This window comes from Pseudopodoces humilis, chromosome 1 (genome assembly GCF_049639895.1).
Source record: "Pseudopodoces humilis isolate 2021_Gansu_Grassland_sample_001 chromosome 1, ASM4963989v1, whole genome shotgun sequence".
In the NCBI taxonomy this organism is placed as follows: Eukaryota; Metazoa; Chordata; class Aves; order Passeriformes; family Paridae; genus Pseudopodoces; species Pseudopodoces humilis.
In genome coordinates this window covers 116,339,940-116,363,485 of record NC_142200.1, presented here as the reverse complement: position 1 = coordinate 116,363,485, position 23,546 = coordinate 116,339,940, and the positions used below count along the sequence as shown (strand labels likewise).

At 36.9% G+C, this 23,546-nt stretch overlaps 1 protein-coding gene across 8 annotated transcripts in view; it reads right to left on the bottom strand.

Annotated features, from left to right (window-relative positions):
• TBC1D5 (TBC1 domain family member 5) overlaps positions 1-23,546 on the bottom strand; it is a 315,390-nt gene that overhangs the window by 138,642 nt on the left and 153,202 nt on the right. For all 8 annotated transcript variants that reach the window (XM_088054565.1, XM_088054556.1, XM_014248648.2 and 5 more), the window contains 4 exons: positions 17,024-17,090; positions 3,149-3,257; positions 1,310-1,399; positions 1,139-1,210 (listed from right to left, as the gene is read on the bottom strand). In XM_088054565.1, the coding sequence (XP_087910691.1) occupies positions 1,139-1,210; positions 1,310-1,399; positions 3,149-3,257; positions 17,024-17,090 (338 nt within the window). The remainder of the gene's footprint in view (positions 1-1,138; positions 1,211-1,309; positions 1,400-3,148; positions 3,258-17,023; positions 17,091-23,546) is intronic.

The window sequence follows — 23,546 nt, the reverse complement described above, 5'->3', positions numbered from 1 at the left end:
TAATAACTCCTTACATACAGTGACTACCTTTTTAACTCTCAACTCTTTTCATGCAGCTAGACCACATTTTGGAACTCCCCTGTACCTGCTGCACCCTGGCCCACCAGAACAGAGGAAGCAAACAGAAGCTGTATTGTAAAAGGATGGAAAAATCAGGACACTAAATGGGTGTAACATTAAGTCACAGCAGAGGCTCAAAGACACTTTGTTCCTCAGTCCTATGCCTGATTTGGTCAGTGGCTTTGTTTTATAGATTAATCCCTTGCTGCACACTATGACATGTTAACCTTTGTTTTCTATATCCAAAAGACACCACAGGCAGAGCAGTTTGAGCCACTGTCTATAATCATAAACTACAGCAGAAATGTTTTAAATCTTTTACATTTGACACAACTCTCTGTCCAGCTGGATGCAAGAATAGTTTGATGATGTGCATAGTCATAACAGCTGCAGAGCTCTCTCCTTCTAAATTAAATAAGGAGCACAGTACCACTCTATAGATGAAGTATGGGCTTCAAAAACAGGAGTAATATCACCAGAGATATCTGAGACAGTCTTTTCAGGTGCAAATCTCTTAAATGCAGCCAAAAAAATTATTTTCATGCCATTAAGTTATTTTAAAAAATTGATAAAAAAGAATTTTGATGGTAACAATGGTCACATAATTAATAGAAAAGCTTAAAGATATGTGCAATAAAATACTTAAAAGCTTTACAGGTATAACAAAATGCAGTTAAAAAAACATTCAAGGCTGAACAATCTTCCAGACAGGGTCATTCAGTGTTCTGTTAACAGCATTCAGCTCATATTGACTGTTCAAACACTCCTTAAACTAGAGCCATTTGATGCATAAAATGAAAACATACAGTGATAAAAAGCATATCAGTTAGTTAGAGTCCAGCACTGATTTTTTGTTTACCTCAGCCTTCTGAGTTAAGCCCTAAAAATCAGAATATTAACCTGAAAATGAGCATTTCCAGTTGTTAGCAGAACCTGTGGAACAATTGTAAAAACAAGTCAGTTTGGACATTTAGCACGGAGATTTTAGCACCTGCCATTTTGCCTACTTCAGCAAGAACTCACTTGTGTCAGACTGAAGAAGATGAGAATTTTAGTAGCATGTGTTGGGTTCACTTACCCCCTCGTCCTGAGAGAGTGGGTTGTTGATTATCAGATCTTGCTGTCCTGCTTTCCGAGGGTTCGTAATGTGCTAGGTAAAAACAGAAAAAAAATATTAAATCCTCTCCAGTTACGTTATAAATGTTAATATCTATGCCAAAATATGAGAACCTATTTTGTACCAACTTACAATTTCTTTGATCTTATTGTAAGAAGTTCTTAAGTCTGAAGTGGTTTTAATCCATTGACTTCTATCTTGCGGTAGAACGTCCAGAAATAACTATTAGCAAAACAAAATAAATTCATTAAGTTTCATCAATTTTACATAGCTTTGCATATAAATCCTACCAGACAGCATAAACCACCCCAGAAAGAAAAAGCAAAAAGCTATAAAATATGTCTGGTTTTAGTGCTTTCTAGTCCATAAATAAGTAGCTAGAAGCAACAGCAGTTCTACAGTGCAAAATTAAGCATTAAAGTCAACTGAAGCCACGAACTCAAGCTTTGTAAACTGTTACAGCTTCAGTAAAGTTCATGGTGACTTCCAAGGCAGAAACAAACTGGAACGATGTGAAAAGAAATATACAAAACTTGAAGCTATTTATGTAACACTGATGACCTAATGCAATGTGCTTAAAATGAACCACAAATGCAGAGCAGGAACTAAGTACTGAGGGATATATCCGATGTAAGAAATGAAATGTGCTCTAGAATTCTGCAAGGCAGCTAAGAGGATCAGTTTTGCAGAAAGTCCTTGAGAATGCCTACATCTCAGTTTTTTCATGTCTCTTTAAAAAGGGTTAGAAAGAAACATGCAGTGCAAAGTACTATTTAATTTCATTTAAAGCATGGAAAAACCCCAGTATTTTCTTGATTTTTCAATGTTTTTATTTGCACATTGTAAAGTGTTAAGAAACAGTAATACTGACAAACAGAAGTACTGACGAACAAAAAACATTCCTAAATTACTAAAAAAACCTTTAAAATTTCAGAACTTAACAACAGAGCCCTAATGCATATTGGGACAAGCAAATAAACCCTGCCTTATTTCTAAAATAAAACCACTCCTTGATGTAATTAGAAGACGGGGAAGGACTCGATGTTTGTGTTAGTTCAGGGGTTTGAGTTACGGCCTCCTAACTTAGAGACTTAAAAAGAGGCAAACTGGTGAAACAATGCAGGTGGCATATATTCATCTGGCTTGCTGAATAAAATATTTTCATTAACTTTAAACTAGTTCAATGCTGCATACATTTCACATTTCAAACTTTCGCTTTCTTTCATTCATATATAAGGAGTATTTTAAATTTCTTTTTATAGGTCTCTGAGCTAAAATGATGGTTGAGAAATTCCAAGTCAGGTAATTTAAATGATCAGCATTAACACACAGTAACTAGACTAGAAAATTTTTTCTCTGCTATCAGAGTTAGTGCACAACAGAAGACTTGATGTCACTGCAACAAAATTTTTTGGACTTTATAGAGCAACCCAGTGTCACCTTGCTTTCTTTCTCCCTTCCTCTGCTACTTAAAAAACAAAATACTCCCAAGGAGCTGTTGTGCTTCTGGAAGACCTTGCTTCCTTCTCCATCCAGTCCTTACAGGAGGGATTGGTCTTCGTTTTCTCATTTCACTAGGAAAACCAGCTAGCCAAAGCATCAAACTGATTTTAAAGCAGTCCCAAATTCCACAAAACCGTAATGTTTTAGACTAACCTCCTATCTATTATTCCCTGTGCGTGACTTCCCTGCACAGATACTGAGATGGCTGTGTGGCACTCAATTCTAAACATATCGCCAGTACAAAGATACACTTTCCTAGGATTCTTTTGCTATTACCTGCAATTCAGCTTCAAAGCAACTTGATGTGGTTAGCAAATGTCCTATGAATTATAAAAATGAGTAGGAAAACACTGGGATGAAGTCTCTTGGAAAATTCATGATTCTTTGCATCAATAATCTTCCAGCGCATCAGGTAATGTGTTGATATATTGCAACCACAAACTGTAAATAAATATTTTCTCTTCTTACCTTCCAGCAAACACTACGGAACCTGCTGCTTCTCAGCTGCCCATTAATCCCCTTCAGCCGTATAGTTGCCAAGTAATTGTTGTTTACAAATAGTTCTTCCCATTCTTTACTGCAAAAGCAAAAGGAATGAACATTTAAACAAAATAAAAGCCTTAGCTGATTTAAGGACTATATGACACCACACAATTTTGGATAAGCAGAGGAAAGCAACTTTTTAAAATGTATATATTTAGTTGTGTACCACTTCTAAACGCATGGCTGTTTTTTTGGACACATTTCTTCTTTGGATTTAATGAATATGTAGATCGCTATAATTATGCCAGCTACTGAAATTCATAATGTCTATGGAGGCTATTCCATTTCCTCTAAAATGTTGGTACTGCAGTTCAGTGAATAAACAAGAAAAATGAATATTAATATAAGCACATTCATGTTTCAGCTGTAGACAAAGAAGTACCTATTCCAAAAATATGCAACAGAAAAGTACTCTGTTGACTGTATTAGCTCTTCACATGACGTATTTGCTTAAATGAACCTTCTTTTCTTCTTAATGTCAAGCTGGGCAGTTAAGCATCATAGAAGATGACTTTCTTTAACATTTAGCGCTATTTACTATTGAAATCACTCCTACTTCTTTCTACATGATCAGTTTTAAAATTTTAACAGGTGCTAGCAAATTTAAAAAAACATCAAAAAATTAAAAAGCCTCACTGTATAAACTGTTAAAGGCAAGCTTGAGTACCTTGCAGTACCTATGGCTGACTAGATAAACAACCTAAATATGCCTCCCAGGCATGCAGGCACCAGGGGCCTAACACCTGTGCCTCATTAATATACAAGTAAATCTGCTCTACTGGGAAACAATTGGAAATTAATTGTCCCAAACCATCTACTGAGTTTGAATAAAAGAATTAAACCTATATTTCCTGCAACTTCTACTGAAACGAATCTTAAGAATAGTTTAAGCCATCTGATAGTCTTAGTAGCCCAGGACTTGCTCACAGACTTTCTACAGCCATTCTAAAATACAAAGGGCAATTTCAAAGTAAGGAGCAAGGAAATGTATTTCAGATTTATTTTCAATGCATGTCCTCAAGGTGAACATCTCCTCCTCCCCCTGTCACATGGGAGACTATTACTTCTCCCTGGGAGACCAAATGAAACCAGGAAGAGGGAAACTACTATTATGACTCCAGGCTAAGATCTCACCACATTTACTTTGCTAAGGAGGGTCACAGAGTGGGTTATACTAAATACCAGCAAACTCTGGTTTTGCAAATTGCCCTGAATATATGCAAGATGAAGTTAGATAGTTTTCAGCCTTTTAAGCTGAGTTGGGAGAGTGAGTTTTTTAAAACAGAATTGTAAGATATAGTTGCTGAGAACTGCAGAAGAAGACCAGAAGTCCTGTGCTTGTGAATGCATCACCTTTCAGCTAGGACCACATTCTTAAAAAAAAAAAAAAAAATATTGTTTACTTCTGGGTCTTGATTATTAATTACTTTGAAAAGCAAAGGTATACCAGATAAGAGCAAAGATGACGACAGCAGTGTTAGATTGCAGGGTTTAGGGCTGCCTTTAGCTTCTCCCAACTGCCAGTAACCCCAGGTGACCAAAAGAGCAGCAAATCATTCCAATGGTGTGAAGCAGCTTACTTCTCTCACATCCCCCAGTCTTCAAGTCAGAAAGACTATCTGGTCATTTTTTGTCTCTTTGTCTCCCACACATCCTCACCTTCTGCAGGGAGCTGCCTACGATTGTTTACCATGATTCTGTCTCCTTTAAATACAACGTATGGTATATAGCAGACACAGCTTGAGAAAAATCTGGGCCTTTCTTTCACAGTCATTTATACTTCAGTAACTTGAGTATATTATGTCTGTCTAAATAACCCTCCTGTTTCTATCATGTATAATATTCTTCATTTGCCATTGTAAATTTTGTAGCATCATTGGCCATTATAACTCCTGCCAAGCCACCTCCCTAAGGTAGCTATGTTTCAAGAGTGACACATTCCCCTGTGCACACAACAGGTCAGACTCTGAAGCTATTCACACTGTTCTGCAAGTGGATGACATTCCCACAATGTCTTTGAAAATGCCAATGTGTCAGCTGAGTTAGCAAAAGGTTTCAACCTGTGCAACTGTGAAAAGAAAGAACAGAGAGGAAAGAAACTCTTCAGGTTATTTTTCTCACCAGCTGCTGGAAGTGATTGCTACACAGTAAGAAAGTAATTTCAACACTTCTGAAATTGTATTAGTGCAGATATTATGCCTTTAAAAAAAAAAAAAAAGTAATGCAATTCCAAACACGTTTTGAACCAAATTACTTTTAAAACCGCCAAAAGAAATTTGGCAAGATTGTATCTCCTCTGCATTCCCCCTTGGCTGCTAGGATCACAAAAAAAAAAGTTATAAGCAACTGAAAAAGAAATTACTTGGAAGCTGGAATCTCTCTCAGTTTTAGTAGAGCTGAATGATATTTCAAATCCTTTCTAATTCACTAATTCATTTCTCAACTATTTTGAATGAAGACTAATAAATTAAGCTTTACAATTCTAGAGACTTTTAATAGTAGTAACAGCATATAATATGAACAAGAAATCAATTCTAAAAAGATAACATTTAAAATTATATATCCTTACTACATAAAATAATATCTAAGAGCCTTGGTAACCCAGGATTGCAGAAACCGACTGGTGGATATGAAATGAACAATAAAGATTGGAACTCAAGTCTACCACATTCCATTTGTTTCACCGAAGTGAAGGACTTCAAGAGCTAACTGGAATCACCTAAACTATGAATAAGCACATGCATTTACTTTTAATCAAACTAGTCAATTAAATGCATGATCCTGTGTTATACCACCTGTCGACTGTACAATTAAAGGCAAATGTCAATGTTAATGTTTTCTAATTATTTTGTAAATATTTCTCATTTTAGATTTTTATTTGAGTATCCTATCTAATATACTATTGCACATGCTGGAAAGTCTTCATAATAATAACAAATACATATAATATAAGATCTTGTCATGGTTTAACAATGGCCCAATGCCAGGCACCCATAAAAGGCACTTGGTCACCCACTCCTGCCACAGGTGGGCAGAAAAGAGAAAAAAAAAATTGAGTTGAGTTGAAATAAGGACTGGGAGAAAACACTTGAAGGGCAAAGCAGCTTCAACTTAAAGTTGCAAAGTGACTTTACTAATAACAGAGTAGGATAATGAAAAGTAAAAGAAGCCCTGAAAACACCTTTTTTTCTCCCAACTCTTTACTCCTTCCCACTTACAGTGCAGGGAGACAGGGCATGGGAGTTGTGGTCAGTTTGTCATCCAAGGTTTTCTTCCACTGCTCAGGGAGAGGAGTCCTTCCCCTGTGAGACTGTGAGGTCCCTCCATGGAAGACACTTCGTGAACTTCCCCAGAACTCTTCCCCCACTCTCATGAGCAGCAGCCAAACACCTGCTGCAGTGTGACCTCCTCCCACAGGCACACAGTCCTCCCAAAACTGCTGCAACGTGGTTCTCTCCATGGGGTGCAGCCCTCCAAGGACAGGCTGCTTCAGCCTGGAAGCAGGGGCCTCCTTCTGTCCACTGTGTCTCCCACTGGATCACAGCCTCCTCCAGGCATCCAGCTGCTCCAGCATGGGCACATCCCCCATGGGCTGCAGGTGGATCTCTGCATTCCCCGTGGATCTCCATGAGCTATTGGTGGATCTCTGCATCCCCTGTGGATCTCCATGGGCTGCAGGGGCACAGCTGCTGCACCATGGTCCTCACCACAGCCTGCAGACGAATCTCAGTTCTGGCTCCTGGAGTACCTCGTGCCCCTCTTTCTCCACTGCCCTTGGTGTCCCCATATTCTTTTCCCTCATATGTTCTCACCTCCTCCTCTTAAGAAAAATCTGTGCCTGACCCACTTTGTTTTGATTTTCTTAAATATGTTATCATAGAGGTGTTACTAACATCTCTAATCAGCCCAGCTTTGGCCAGTAGCATGTTCATCTTCAGAGCCATCAGGGATTAGCTCGGACAGACATGGTGGAAGCTTCCAGCAGCTTCTCACAGATGACACCTTTGTGCCCCCCACTGCTACCAAAAACCAGGCCATGCCAAACCAATGCAGACCTGAATGAGAAAGAAATTGTTGGGGTAATAGTTCTTTAAGAAACTTGATTTCATATGTGTTATCTCTGCAGTAGCTGTCCAATGTGAAATATCTATTGGCATGAGGTAGGGACAGTTGCATTACTTCAAAGTGGGAAAAATGCTCAATATGTATGAAAGAAAAAGCAGGCAAATCAATGAAGGGATTAATTCTGCAAGATTTGTTCATAGTTCTCATCTGTTCCTTTCCATCTTTTCCATCTTTTGAAACATGCACTTATGTCATAACCACAAGAGTTTAAATCTCTCTGCCAAAGAATTGTATACTGGGGTCTGCTCTAAGACACACATTTTCTTACAAGAAATGAGGTTGACCTCTGAGCAAACTATATATAGAAGTCTACTTTTCTTTCTTCACAACAGGATATGATTTGTGGATATGATTCTTGTTAAGGCAATTACAAGCATCAGATTTTCATATACAGAAGCCTGGAACAGAAATGTTCCTCTCAGCTGACTGTTAGCAGAGATCACAACAAGCAGGACTTCAGAAAGTCTAAATAAAATTCTACATGCACTTAAATAGCATTCTTGAAAAGGTATGTGACTCTAAGGTCTGACATCTTAGTAAAAGTCACTGGAATCCCACTATTGCTCAGGTATAGAGAGGAATGAGAAACTATAAACTCTTTCAGAACGTATGACATCAAAAATGTAAGAATATGCCTAGGAAATAAGTCTGAAATTCAAATAGTTCCAAGAGCTTTACACTGAGCTGGTGCATTTTGGGGAGAGGTAACAAAGACCTTCCACTGACAGGCAGAAGCAGAAGACCTGTCCCTGGCTCTGCTGCTAAATTTCAATCTACAGCATAATGGTAAAACCAATTCATCAAGCATAGATGTGCAGAAGAATGCAATGGTAGCCCATTAAGGCTCCTTACAAAATACATACTCTGTTCAGAAGAGTAAGAAATACAATTGAGGGACACTGGTACAGCACAGACAGCAATCACTGCTACTTAGCTTCTTCATTTACTGATTTAGAGGATAAAGCTGGTGGAATGTATGAATGTAGATCCTGCCAAAGTCTAAAACTAGTGTAAGAAGTATTTTTGTATTATCATGTTCAGACAATACCAAAACTCTGTGGAAGACACTAAAACCCATAGAAATGTAAAAATGTGAAGAACTGCATGGAACTACAATCTATGTCACTGAAAAAGGGCAAAAGATCCAGTTCTGGGACTGCAGGGGCTCAGATTTACCAGGTAAATATTACTGTCCAAAATTCACTTTCAGGTGAAACTGCAGTTAACAAAGAAACCAGTCTCTACTAGGTCATCAGATACTGTGTATAATTATTTTGTCTCATGCATTTTTGAAATATTTCATGCAAAGTTTTGAAATCCCCTTTTTTTTTCTGAAAAAAAATAAGTTTCTCCTTGCAGAAACAAGGTCAATTTGATATTTACAACATTTAGATAACAAAGAATATTCCCCAGTCTATGGAAGAATACTGCTACACTACTGAAACATTTGCATACATATTTAGGATTTCTATCTAATTCTCAAGCTTATTCCATCCTCTAGACCAATATTAAAGGATAAAATGGGTAGCCTTAGAGAGATCCAAAGAAAATTCCTGAGCAGCACTGCTAGTATTGGCAAAATCATCTTAAAACAATGGCACGTGTGCTTCCAGAAAAGCCAATTTCACATTTTTATACTGGTTTTCATCTTCAGAATGTGCTTTTTAAAATGTTGAGACCCAAACTCAGCTCCTCAGGGGCACTCAATGAAGCAACAGGCTACAGAATAGGCCATCAGAAAGAAAATTAATTCTCAAATTATTGTCATATGTTTTGCAATATGAGATCTTTATTGATAGGAACATAAAGTATCTATATTTAAATATTTAAATAGAGGCAACAATTCCTTTCAAACATACTGAATAAATCCAAGAAATATGCACGGTTTATATTATTTATTATGTTGTAAAATCAACAGTTGAGAAAAAAGTGAGGCAACTGCCAGGAATGTAATAAAGACAGAGTTAATTCTATATAAACAGAGGGAAAAAAAACCCAATTGAAAGGTAGTATCAAGTAATAAGAAGTAGAATTTCTAAAAAACATTTCTGAAACACACAGATTTTTATTTGCTACCCTGAAAATCCACTTGACAGCTTTAATGTGAAGGCTTATCAGTCTGCTTGGAAAATATATGTAATTTTCCTCTGTTTCTCAAAGTCCTGCCTCAGGATACGTGGCAGAGCTAACAGCCATGTAAGTGTGAATATGCATGGCTGTGTTGCTGGGAGGCTGAACATTCAAAGGGCAGATTTTCTAAACAGTTCAGGTTTCATCTACTTTTGGCTGATATACAGTTAAAAAGGTTTGTGTGAAGAAAGGTAAAATCACTTTCTTAAGGCAAACATTCCAGCAAATAAAGTTATTAGTTAGCTATGCTCTTTAAGCTACCAGTGTGCATGCAGCACAGTTCAGGGAACTGAAATAAGGCTGCATTGGTAGTAGGATGCTCTGCCAGCACCCTTCCTCACAGCACTAGGTCTGATACAGAAGCCCAAGACATATTTCTCCATATTTTAGATTGTCCACTTTGCCTTGGTGGTTCTCAGCCAAAGTGACAAGTTTGGCCTTTGGAGAGCACATTATTTCCAACTCTTAACCAGTTCAGCTTTTATAGAAGAATTCTTGTTCAAGCCATTTCAAAGTCTGAATTTCACCAGCACATTTTTCTCTACTCACTACTTTCTCCATACATTTACAGAATGATGAGACGAAATGTAGATATTATGTTCAACTATATTTTTTTTTTTATTGTAACTGAGTTTGCCAGTTGCAGGGTCAAAGGTTAAAAAAAAGTTTAAATATCCCAATACCTTTGGAATCCTTTGCATGTACACGTAGAACATTCACTTCCTACTTGTGATTACAGAGTTCCCTTCTGCTGTTTTACCCTTCTGCTCATACCCACAACTAGGCAGAGCTCTGTGAATTGTGTGTGTTCACATGCCTGCAGCTTTGTTATACAAACATGCATTCGTTAAGGAAGAGAAAAGGTAAGAGTTTCCTATAGGACACAACAGAAGTTAAAAGCTATGGCTCTACAAATCATCCAAACAAAACCAGATGTAATAGTGCCTCCTGATATTCAGATGGAACCTTGTGCGCTTCTGTTTGTGCCCATTAGCTCTGATCTTGCTGCTGGGTGTCACTGAAAAGAGCCTATCTCTGTGTCCCTTCTTCCATTCACTTAGATACAGACTTCAAAAAGATGTCCTGAGCCTTCTCTTTTCCATGCTGAACACACCCACCTCTCTGAGTCTTTCCTCACGAAAGAGCTGCTCTAGTTCCTTCACCATCTTAACAGCCCTTTGCTGGGCACTCTCCAGTATTCCCATGTCTTTCTTGTAAAGGGGAGCCCAGTGCTGGACATCTCTCCAGGTGTGGAGGTATCACAGGGGAAGGATTACTAACTCTGATCTGCTGGCAGCACTGCTCCTAATGCATCCCAGGGTACTATTCACATTCTTTGCTGCAAGGAAGCATTGGTGACTCACATTCAGTTTGATGACTGCTAGGACCCCCAGGTCCTTTTTCCAGCCCCCAGCACATACTTCTCCATCTTCCCTGCGGCCAAGGTGCAGCTAACTGGCCTATTTCCCTGCATCCTCCTTCTCAGCCTTCTTGAAAATTCCCTGCTGTCCTCAAGTCACATCTCCCAATTGCCATGGAAGTATGAAGGTTATCAAGAGTGGAAAAGTAAAATAAATTCATAATGAAAACCATTTTAAACATTAGTAAGGGAAAACATGGCATCAGTTGATTATGGTGTCAGTGGTATATATTCTGATTTTCAAGTACAACAGAATAAATTAAGAGGGAACTAAAATTTTTCACTTGCTTTCCATGGATTTTAGAAATTACCATTCTCTCTTCTATGGTCTCTCTTCACAATCTAAGTCTTTCCTTCTTGCAGCCAATCCATAAAAAAAGCATTCTACCAACAAAAGATGTTGGCAACTCAATCCTTTCTTTCTGGTTCTCTGTCATAAGCATCTCAAGCTTTAAGTAAATGTCTTAAATTTGATTTTCCCTATTACATTGCATAAAACAAGAAAGCAAGTCTATATTACCATTTCTACGTCTTTAGACAGTAATGTAATTTTCACTGGAAAAGTTAAAAAAAATCCACCATTTATCTGTGCTGAAATGTTTGTATCTCAGAAAAAGTATGCTGAATATAGGTTTCCAGTTCCTTAATGACAATTTATTCTTCCTTGTCTTATGACATCCCTCACCAGTTCCTTAGGACATCAGGCAAGGAATGCAGTAAGGACCAGCTATGGAGGGAAGAAGTAAATAACAGAAATTTGACAAGACAGAGATGGAAATTATATAAGTCTCCTTAAAAGGAAAAAATAAAGGAAAGTAATTTTTTAAAAAAAATCAGTGAAAATCAGAAATCTTTTAAGCTTTTAACAGGTGTGACAGTGATCTTCCAGGATTTGGAGTAAAAAAAAACCTGTTGGAGGAAATCTGTGATCAGTGTAAACAGTCACTTTCTCTTGCTGGAAAAAGGAGATTTGCAAGATGGAATTCCAAACAACATCACAAACACTGACAAAATGAGAGTACTGGCACACTCTACCACATCCAGAGAAAGATTCTTAGCACATTATGATCTTTCAGAAGAATCAAAGAAAGAGTTTACATGCTCCCAGACAAAATTAACTCGTACTGAAAAGGCCTCTTTGCATGTAAATGGCATCAACCGGAACAGTGTCTACCTAACAGTTTAGGATAAGAAAAAACAAACATGGATGCCAGTTTTACTACTTCCCTGTGGAAAAAGAAAAAGGATGCAAGTGCTGTGAATTCTCCTTGTGGAGTGGAGTGGAGTGGGAGTGACAATTTCACTGCATTGCCCTCTGTACCCTATTTTTCTTATTTCAAAATAATTGAAAAGCCCGTAGAAACAAGCCTGTTCTTTACAACTCTTGATTATGTCTGGACATACAGTGAACAAAATCAGGAAAAGTAAGATTATAATTGCACAGGAGTGGCTTGAAATTAAAACAATAAAGTAACATTGTCTGTGTATGAACAAGGGTTGTGTAGATGGAAAAGGGCTGCCTCCTAATAGACTAAGTTTTTCATAAGGTAGCGGTATGTAAGTTGCACTCATCTTCACAGTATGTTTAACATGTAAGGACAGAGGCTATGTAGCCACTTATGGCTCAACTGCCAATGAAAGTCACAGGTCAAAGGGCAACCTAACTGGCTTCAGCACTACTTTTGGAAGTGGGAAGAACCAAGGAGGAACAGCTTGCACCCCTTGCCGTCTTTCTTCTGTACGCTCTGTGTCAGCCCTGCAGTTGGCTGGCACACAAGAAACGCCTCAGCCAGCAGGACCACATTGCCTTTTTGCATCAAGGAAGGAAACATCTGGTAAGCAGAATCTGTACGAAGTCAGGGGGAGAAAATGGAATACAAAGGTCTTTCTTATACTAGATCCTCTGCCGGTTTGAAATATGAGCAGAAGAAGGAATACACATTGTCTACACAACCCACAGCTTTGAGCAATCATCATTTATCATGGAATTTAAGCCACAGAGGAAAGAACTTTATCTTGATACATGGGGTAAGAATTAAACTTATATATATGTGCAGAGATGTATTAAGAAATTATCCAAGATAGCAGTCATGGGTCTCTGAATCATAAAGTAAGTTAACAACACAAGTATGAAAAGCGAGCTTTTTTAAGCTATATATTTATTAGAAGCAGTATTAATGTATGAATCCACCTTGAAAGAAAATAAGTGTCCTTGAGATGTTAGATTCTATCAGCCAAATTGAATGCCTGCATCAATGGCTCTCCCTAAAAGTCATAATTAGGTCATTAAAATATATTTAGAAAAATAGCCTGTAAAATAAAGTTAAAAAATACTCACCTTCATTTTATTTCATAGGTCACTGTTATACCATCTAATAAGATAATTAAAAACATGCAAGCAGCTGGTACTGAGGCTAAACAGATTAATGTAATAGTCTGTAGTCATATGTGCTGGCAAGGGGTTCACCTCTTTGGCGAGGAGAAGGTCAGCTGCCCTTGGGAAGGGAGAAGAAAGACAGTATTTCTACTTTCCAGTGGCACTGCATTGCAGATACTGAAACTAAAGACCCACATCTATTTTCCTTTTCCTTTTGGTGAAGTCCAGCCCATTTGGACATCCAAAAAAAGGTTTTAACCATAGCAGTAAAATAACACAGCGGAGCAGAGCTCAAATATTTTCCTTAAGTTTTTTACATTTAAAAGCTGAAAGTTATTTTATGCCTAAATCCTTGTTCAGATATTTCTAATAGTGAACTTCTAATTTTGATGGCATGGTTCTAGGAAATAGAATTTTTGTAATTTCTTATTAGTAAAGCTTCTTCCCAAGTACATAAAGATACTTCCATCAGCGCCTGAAGACCAGCTACAAAATTCTCTGTGAGCTGACAGGACACATTCACAAACTCAAAGAATATTTAGAAATACATGCCAGTCCCAGGTGCTTTTCACTTACATTATTTACAAACTTTTATGACCTAAAGGAAAATGTTCACTGTCTGAACACACACAGCATTAAATCTTTTCTGTGATCAACACAAGCAAGAGTCACAAACTCTAAGGTGACACCTTCATATTAAAAATAAAACCATACAAATAGTTGTGGAGCATCATAAATATATCAAAGAATAATGATATGTAATCCTTTATTATCATACACACTTGGAGTCTTCTACAGGATGGTGTCAAATTGTCCTTTAAAATAGAAAATGTGGGAATCGAGCAGCCTCTCCTGGGGTTTATTTTTTATTGTGGTAAAACCAATGTTTTTAAGAGCACTTTTATAACAAAATTTATTAATATTCAAATATTTTTGGTGTCATCTCTTCTAATTAAGTTGTAAAGGTCTATTACTGATAAAATATAAAGCAATTTTTGTTTTAGTAAAAATTTTCAATACAATTTTTCATGTATTAACCTTCTGCATGCATGACATCTACCATGATCCAAACACCATGTCTTTTATGACAAAAATTCATTAGCTGGTTTCTTTAAAATATGATAGACTAAAATGCATTGGGTAAACAAGACTATCATTAGTTTTACCAAATTACTAACTTACTAAAACAATATTTTTGACAGTGTCCTAAAACAAGTCAAAATCTCCAATGAGTCCTTTAAAGAAATAACAACCATTTACCATCGTTACCTTCCAAGGCAGTTTAGGATTCACCTTTCATAAGGTATTAGATTCTCATTTTTACTTAATATGCAGTGCAGAACTATAAATATCAAAACCATATCCAACCCAACCATGAAAATTACAGGCAGTCTTATTAGATGATAGGAATTACTTGCCACTGAGCAACAAATAAAAATTTCACACCTCAAGCACTACTACTAAATAATGGTGATAGCTTGTCAAGTATGGAAGAGGTTACTTATATATATATGTGTAGGTATATACCTCCCCTATACAGATACAAACAATATATATATATTTTACTATCTTGCCTTTAATTATATCAATAATACTTTGGCAATAAGATATGGGACCCCTCTTAAAAGACTAATTAACTTCAGTTTTCTAAGTTGAGCTGTAATCCTCTCTGACAATACGAGTATCATTCAGTGGAACTTGTAGCCAATGTATTTATTATATCCACTTTGGACTAAGGAATACAGAGGTACAAAGACCAGCCTTTACCTCCACTTAATCTGTGGAGCATTAAAGAGTCATTAATGTTTAGGCTGATTTAGGGAAAAGGTACCATGCTCTGTCCTCCCACTTATTTCTAGTGGTCCATACTAGCTACATTCCCTGCATTGGCACTGATACCATGGGAAGCTTTGGCAGGAGGATACTGAGAATGAAGTCATCAGAAAACTCTCCCTACAAAGAACGAACAGGTTGGTCTGGGTTAGCTGCCTGGACTAGGTCCCTGAGAGATGAGTGCTACTGCCTGTGTGTAGCAGGGGTGAGAAGAAGGGCTGAGATCCCAGCTCCACAGCTTCACACTCTCATGGAACCAGAGTCTAGCTAAAGTTGGCTGCTTCTTCTTCAAGTTGCCACTTGTCAGGTACAACAGCTGGTGCTCTTGACTTTCAGGAATACGTTTCCTGTCTTTAATGGCAGAGAGAGCTCTCAACTTTCATATGCTGATCTGGTTAAATTCTATCTTGCCTATTTTTGAGAGCTGCATTTGTGGTCTATCTACATAGGCTTCTCACCTAAAAACATGAAGATTATCCTGGGTGTTATTTTTCAGCTGTTCTTTTAGACAGTATGTTGCATGCAGAAAATACGACTACGTCAAGAAATAGAGTCATGCAGAACCCTAAAATGGATCTTCTGATATATTTTACCAAAGCGAGTATACTAACTACTGTAGAAGAGTTTTACATCATCACAAAGTAGGTTTCATTACAGTCGACTTATGAGAATACAGAGAATTTTAAGGATACCTAAATCAACCCACCCCAGTCCCACTTTGTCCCTTCAGGCATACCCTTTGTTCCAACCTTGCTCTTAGTCCAGAATCTTCCTCTGGCTGTTTGAATTGCAGCAAACTCTTTGCTGTTCCCTCTAGGTCCTTACAAAAAGTCTTTCTTTTCAACATCCTCAAGACCAGGCTGTTTGCTCCTTGCTCTCCTTGGCAATCTCTCTGTCTCCAGCCTGCAACAGGTTCTCCAGCATTGTGTTCCTCTCTGCCACTCCACGCCCGAGGCTCCCCGTGACCAGCGCAGCTCAGTGCCTGCACCACGGCACAGCATTCCCCACCCAGCTGGCTGCAACCAGGACAAGGCGAACAGGCAGGTTCCTCCTGCCTGCCTGCACCTCTTTGAAGCAGAGATTCCAGCAGAGCACAAATCAAAGATGACAAATATGCCAACCAACACAGTCCACTAAATGATTCAAAAATAATCATGTGGTAAGCTTGTTTTATTTTACCATACTTAAACATGAAAATCAGATGCAATCCTTCTGGTTAGTCATACTATTAATTTACTAGTCACAAGGACAGAGTTTTTGTAGAAGAGTCAGTATTTTGCGGGGTGAAAGACGAAAGCATACACCTGCTGATTAGCTTTCTGTGCTTTCAAGCACGAAACACCCGCTGATATTTACCCAAGCAAGATTCAAGCTCAATAACATTGCTGAAAAAAGTTTCTTTAACTAGTGTTTACTGCCAACGAAATTGAAATATCATTTTCCTGTCAAATAATCTCAAATTTAGCTAATCTTGGCTTTGGTTTTTGATATTAAATAATAGGAAATACAGTTCCATGTGGTCATAGATCCAGTTACTTTGGAGAAGATCAGAAAGGTGGTCACTGGTGAATGTTGAATATTTCAATATTTAGCTTAGTTGCTGTGAGTTCACTTTATTGAATACTTTGTAGGAAAAAAAACACAAAAAAACAACCTTGAAAATGTTTAGGCTTTCAAATATCTTGTTCTTTCATTAGTTAAGGATTTTGAACAACTTTCCAAAAAACCCAGAAATAATCCAGAAAACAAATTTTCAGATCATTCCTTAATAAATCACATTTTTTGTTTGCTGTTTCAGTTTAGATTGCCCAATCCTCCCAAAGTATAGGACCTGTTCATTTGCTTTCAATAGACTATGCTTCTTATTATAATCAACATTCCTAAAATTAGAAAACAAATAAAAAAAATTACCAACCTGTAAGAAATAAAAGTTCCATCTGAATCTGAGGTGGAGGGTGTGCTTCCATTTTCACTTGATCCTCCTAATAAAAAATAAGAGAAAACACCTTTGTTGTAAGACAAACTCTGTGATTCGAACACAATATTGGTAACAACTGCAACAGATTTTACCATATATGGTAACTTCAGTTACAACAAAACTCTCCTAAAACTTACACAGATAAATTTCAACTTTATCTATTCAAATTCTTACAGTCATCTTAACTAGCCTCCATGTTCAAACTAGAGTCTGAATGTTCTGAAAATATGATACTTAATTTCATGTAAAGTTTTGATTGAGACCCTTCTCAAATTATTAAACACAATTTGACTAGTATAGGGTTCAGAAGTACAATATAAGTAGATGGGCTTGATTTTACCAACATTAAGTAAAAAAATGTAAAAGTTCATTAGTTCTGCAAGAAATTCTGAGCTGACTTTGTGATACCAGTTTTGTTTTTTTTTTGTCATAGCACACATTCAAAGCTTCCCTGAAAGTACCTATTAAGACGTCTGCCAAACATCTTATTTTATATCCTGTGGGCTGGTGATACATAGAACAGTGATATTGCTGGAAATCAAGGATTACAAAGAAATTTTTCTTCTATAACTTCCTCTATTGAAAGACCACTAAAAACCAGTAGTCATGTATTTTTCAAAGCAAATTCATTGTCCTGTTTTATACTGTTTATTCTTGCCCCATAATTTAGCTTGATAATTCTTCTATGTCCCTGTGTGCCTCCTTATTTAATTTACAGGAAGCACTGCACAACTCTCTTCTCTGTTCTGCTGACTGAAATCAAGTTCTTTCAATCATTTTCTAAATGAGGTTTTGTATTCCCCATTTTCTTTAACTCAGTCCTTCTCACACATGGAAAAGGAGGGAAAGGAGCTATAGACAGCATACTCAAAGTTCAGAGGGTTGATAATTTGGAGAGTGGTTTTCTTTATCAAACAAATCTTGCTCGATACAGCCGATAGTCACGCCGCTCCATGTTGCAGTTTTACAGCCATCCTTAACCAAACATGCCTGCACATTTACTCTCCATTTCTTATTGAAATATGAAAAGAAGTTTACAGTTTACACTAAAAATTCTTGCTAGTGCAATACTGTAGTTCACACAAAGTCATATTGTTTGCAGTCCTTTCTTCTTCAGAAAATTATATTACCTTCCAATCATTCTACTTAATAAAAGTCTATCAGCTCCCATTCTGTGGCAAAACAATAAATGAAAATATTGAATAAAACTGGTTCAATCCCAAGCTTCACTAAAAAGAATTCTTTCATTAAAATTTGCATTTCTCAATTCATCCTAAAATTACTATACTTCATTAATCCCCATCCTTTTTATTTCACAGCATCTCCTGTGGAACTACATCAGATGGTTTGCTGAGGTCCAGACAGATTTAATGTATTTCCTGGACATATATTTTGAAATGCAAGCAGGGTAGCTGGCCACAATGTCCCATTTAACAAAAAAAACTGCAATAAAATTATGCCATTGTCTTTGCTTTTCTCTCTTCTTTCTAAAAAACTTTTTTAAAGCCCTGCACAGATAATGGTCAGCCCATGCAGGTGCTTTGCTACCACTTTTCTTTCTCCTGTTAATCTAAGTACAAGGCACTATATTTCCACTCATCAGCCATGAACTAAAATACTAAAAATTGTTCCATGCAGTAGAATTTGTCAATATTCCTGAAGTCTGCAAGTTAGATTATTAGCTCTGCTAATTTACAGCATCTACCCAAAACTGCCATGTATTTTATTGATTTATTTTCAAGCCTTTGCCTGAAATTCTGTTTTTACTGAAAATTAAGCATTTTCCTTTTCAGACCATAGCTGGATTACATTTAGTATCACTTGTCCATTCACACTGCAGAATGGTTCTAGTTTTCTTTCCTAGCAAGCTTCTTTACATAGTCAAGTAATATTCTCCTGTTTATTTAAATTCTCATCTTATGATCTGATTCAACTTAGTTTTTGCTGATTGTAACTATAACCCCACACTATCTGATATCCAGGATATGCCCTTCTTTGCAGATCAAGCTGTTTTTCTGTTTCTTTGAGGATCTTTGCTTATTCCAGACACTCCTTAAAAAATACTTAATCATTCACTTTGGCAGAGAACTTCCAAGTGTTTCTTTTCTCATCTAATTTGGAATGCAGGGTTTTTTATTAACTTTTGTACCTTTGTCTAAAATAAATCCCAAACCTCTACTACATCTTAATCTAAAATCACTCAGTCCAGTTGATTTCACTAATTAGCTCTCTCCATTTATTTTGAAAATGGAAATCCTACTTAATCAATCTGGTTTTTGTTTACTAAATTTAACTAAATTAACAACACCAGAGATTTCATCCAGGAGCCGACCCTCCCGTTATTAATAACCATCTGTTCATTTTTTTTTTTTTTCTCATATATTGTAAAATAGTCTCCCATATTGGGACAATTTTCAGTAATACGCTTTTTCATATATTACCCATCTCCACATCTGATCCTGAGCATTCAGAGAAATGACTGAACTATGTTCAGTCTCTGTTAAAGCCATATGGCCAGGTGCAGTGATACTGGGCAAGTGCTACAGGGACATTGCACATCGAAATGGGTCCTGAATGCACTACTGCACTTCATGTATACATAAACTAAGCATTCACCTACCAGACTAGTCAGACTGAAAAAAACCAAGATCTTACTCACAATGCTAAGTTGATACACTAAAAAAATATGTCTTTTCAAGAATAGCAAAATAATCTTCCTCCTTTCTGAAGAATGAACTTTAAGACTATCTCAAACAATGCATGGACTTTATCATCTTTCAAGAAAACCATTTGTCCTGCTTGAAGAGCAAACAGGACTTTGCAAAGAAAACAAGGATAATAGTTGTTAGTGTACCAGGTTCCCCACAGTTGGTGGGATCCTGGGTCTGCCACATCCACTGAGCTGTTCTTCACAAACTACTCTAACATTGCTTGCTTTATTCTGAAGACAATATCTTTATTTAAAATTATTGCCAAAATAGTTTAGCATTTTTAATTGTATACCCTTTGCTAATAAATCTCATAATCATACAAGTCCCTGTTTGGGCACTTTCTTTGCGAGCTGCTTTTGCTACCTCATCATATCATCATCAGCAGCTACCAAAACTGGACAGGGCTGGGTGTATTCAGCTTTCAAACCCAGGATTTAATGGAACAGTCCCTTCTGCTATTGCTCCCTTGCTCTACCCCCTTTAAGATGGGTATGTCTCTTATGACACCTTGAAAGATGATTAAGATGTCTTTCACTGAAAGTGATAAAAGTCATAAAGCAAAGAGCAAAGTATTCATTTTCTTAACAGAAGACTCTCTAAATTTTACCTAGTTTTATCCAAAAGGCTTTTTTGCAAATCCTATTAAGTTTCCATAGTTAGTGATAGAGAGGACAAATGAGACTGCTGCTTCACTAACCAATGATATTAAGCTGTGGGAATCCATGCCCTGGATCACCCCTCCTCAGGAAAGTTCCAGTTACTCCTCCTGATAGATATGGAATATCTATGGATAGAACTCTCAGTAGAACACATATACTACTTCTATCTTCACGGATAATGACCCAAATTTCTGGTAAAATTGGGATGTATACTGAACAGTCATGAATATAAGATTCATGATGCTAGTATCAAAAACCGTGGTCCCCTTTAAAAAATTGATTCAGTATTATCCTAATATTTCATTTCCTTCTGAAGCTCAATTATGAAAAGAAAGGTTTTGCTGAAGAAACAGAGGATGCTCTAGTAACCCTACCACGGACTGTGTGAAAAGCTTTCTTAACTTCAAATACACAAGCTAGGGGACAAAGGTAAAATAAATCCTGTCACACTTTCAGAGGAAAGAGAAGGGAAGCGAGCAATACTGTAACAAGCACCTGTATCAAAGTAAGTATAGCTTTCAGCACTAGAGCAGTTACTGGTTTTAATACAATAATAAAATAAGGTTGTATCCTTCCAAAGGGCCTGAAAATGACCTGGATTGCTGCTTCTTTAACTGTAGCAACTCCCTCTCCTGGGAATGAAAACTTTCTCCTGAAACTGCCTCACTTTATTGAAGTCTGTTCTTCTGCACAGAGACCAAGGGCTAAAGGGAGCTGGGACTTGGGCAGCTGGGACCTGACTCTGCTGGATGCAGCTGAAGGCTGTTTCATGAGAAGTTGTGTAACTCAAAATTGACACTTCCACTAACTAATAAAAAAAGAACATTTCAAATGCTACCTTCTTTAAACTTCTGAGATGCATGGAGAAGGACTTGCAAACTGTACACTTGCTAGGGTACTAGATTCACCCAGAACACATGAGCTTGTCACTTGCAGTAACTGTTATCTTGTCAAGAACATATTTGCGATTATAGGCATAGCATAAAATGGGAGAACCCAGAATAAGGAAGATGCCTTCACTTCCTGAAGATTATCTGAAAACTATGTGTAGAAATTTTAACAAGAAGCCTGATTTAAACTTGCACACTATTTTTTCATATTTTTTATTTTTTAACAGCCTATTACACTGACAGAATGACAGAACTATTTAGTTTGAAAAAGGATTGTAAGATCATCGAGGCCTAACACTAACACAGCACTGCCAAGTTCAGCATTAAACCATGTCCCCAGGTGCCACATCTTCAAAAAAACCAAAAACAACCAGATGTCTTTTAAATACCTCCAGGGATGGTGACTCAACCAATAGGGTATTTTCTCACAGAAGAGCTTTTTCAAGGTGCAGTGCACCATTTCCACTTCAGGTAATAAGATAAACTGGACAGCATTTCCAACCCCCAATTCACAGGTGGGAAGACACTCTGGGTATGCTCCAGGCACAACGAACACTGAGCTGAATCATGTGCTCAGCAAGAGTTAAAAAAACATGTGAAGAATGATGTAGGGATCAGACATATCTCCCTCATCCATTTCCCTCATCTCTTTCATTACAAACAGCAATTTCCTGTGAGATATAAAAATTCAGCACTGGACTTTTTAAGGGGAAGGGGTGGGATATTGTCATAACCAGCTGCAAGTCCATGTAGACAGGAAGCTTGAGTGACATGGCCTTGCTTGATGGCTGCACTCTTAATTAAAAAAAAAAAAACAAACTCAATTTTTTTCTTTTGAAAATATACTTTGATACCAAGGAATTGTCTTTAGCTATATCCATATTTCTGCATGCATGTATACACACACATATGCACGTCTGTATGTGGGCAGGGCACATGTGTTTATATAGTGCAAACCAATTTACCAATCCCGTGCCACTTATGAAAGGGTTTTACCGCGGGCAGTTTAGGAATTTCTGATAAAAGTGAGCCTACTTAGGTAACCAAATGGTGCATTTCCTTGCTTACAAGTGTCATAATGGAGACAGATCCTTCTGCTGACCTGTTTGCACTCTGCTTAATGTTTTTCTTTGTACTCTAATCAAAGGTTAAAATGTTGTTAAAACACGAGATTTATTTAACAGTTGTGAAAATTTAAGTTGATATAAACACTTGATCATTAATGCAGTGTTTTATGATTAGAGACAAGTCAAATTTTAACACAAATCTATGCTTGCAGTCTAAGGCTGTCAATTCTTATAACATGACTTCAAAATTCTATGCTATATTAATTTTCAGCATATTTAAAAGCTTAATAATTTAATGATTTATCCAATTTTAATTTATACTTTCAAAACCACTTTGAACAATCTGAGGTGCCACTGGAGATCACAACAGTGGTCCTGGTTAAGTCAAATAATAATTATAGCGCTTTCACTTTAAAGATGAGATTATTTTTAATTATTGAGTGAAGTACTTGAGGTACCATACTTATATAATTACGCTACTCATTAAATGGTTATTGAAAGCTGAAATGTAATTTTAATGACAGCTACCTATTTTTCTTTGCACACTTTATAGATGACAGATCAGTCAGGAATTCTAGTTTGCTCAAAAAATCCTTGCAGCTGCACTGGTTCTTTCAGGTGTAAAACAATTAAGCTGTTCTTTTTTTAAAACTTTAAACATTTTTTTTCCTCAAATGATATTGATATAATATTCAGAAACTAGTAAAAACAGAACAATAAACGTGGATTTTTTTTTTCTTCACAAAAGTATCAAAATGCTGGTCCTAAACTACATAAATTTCAAACAATATCTCCCCCAAAATAGTGACAATATAAATACGGAAGAATAATCTTAGTCAAAATGCATTCCTCATATAATACAAACAACAACAAAAAAATGCTTAACAGATTGCAGACCTTTATTGTGAGTATAAAGGGGTAATCAACATACAATAAGCATTTTACTATGCATTAAAACTATATATAATACCATGAGATTCCTTTGCTTTTTCTAACATCAAGGTTCACAACTCTTCAAACATAAAATTCCTTTGTGCTATTTACTCTACAGATTCATCAGACTGATCTGGATAAAATTTATTCTAATATGTAGGCATCTCTTGCAATTGACACTACAGAGCTGTGGTCTCAGG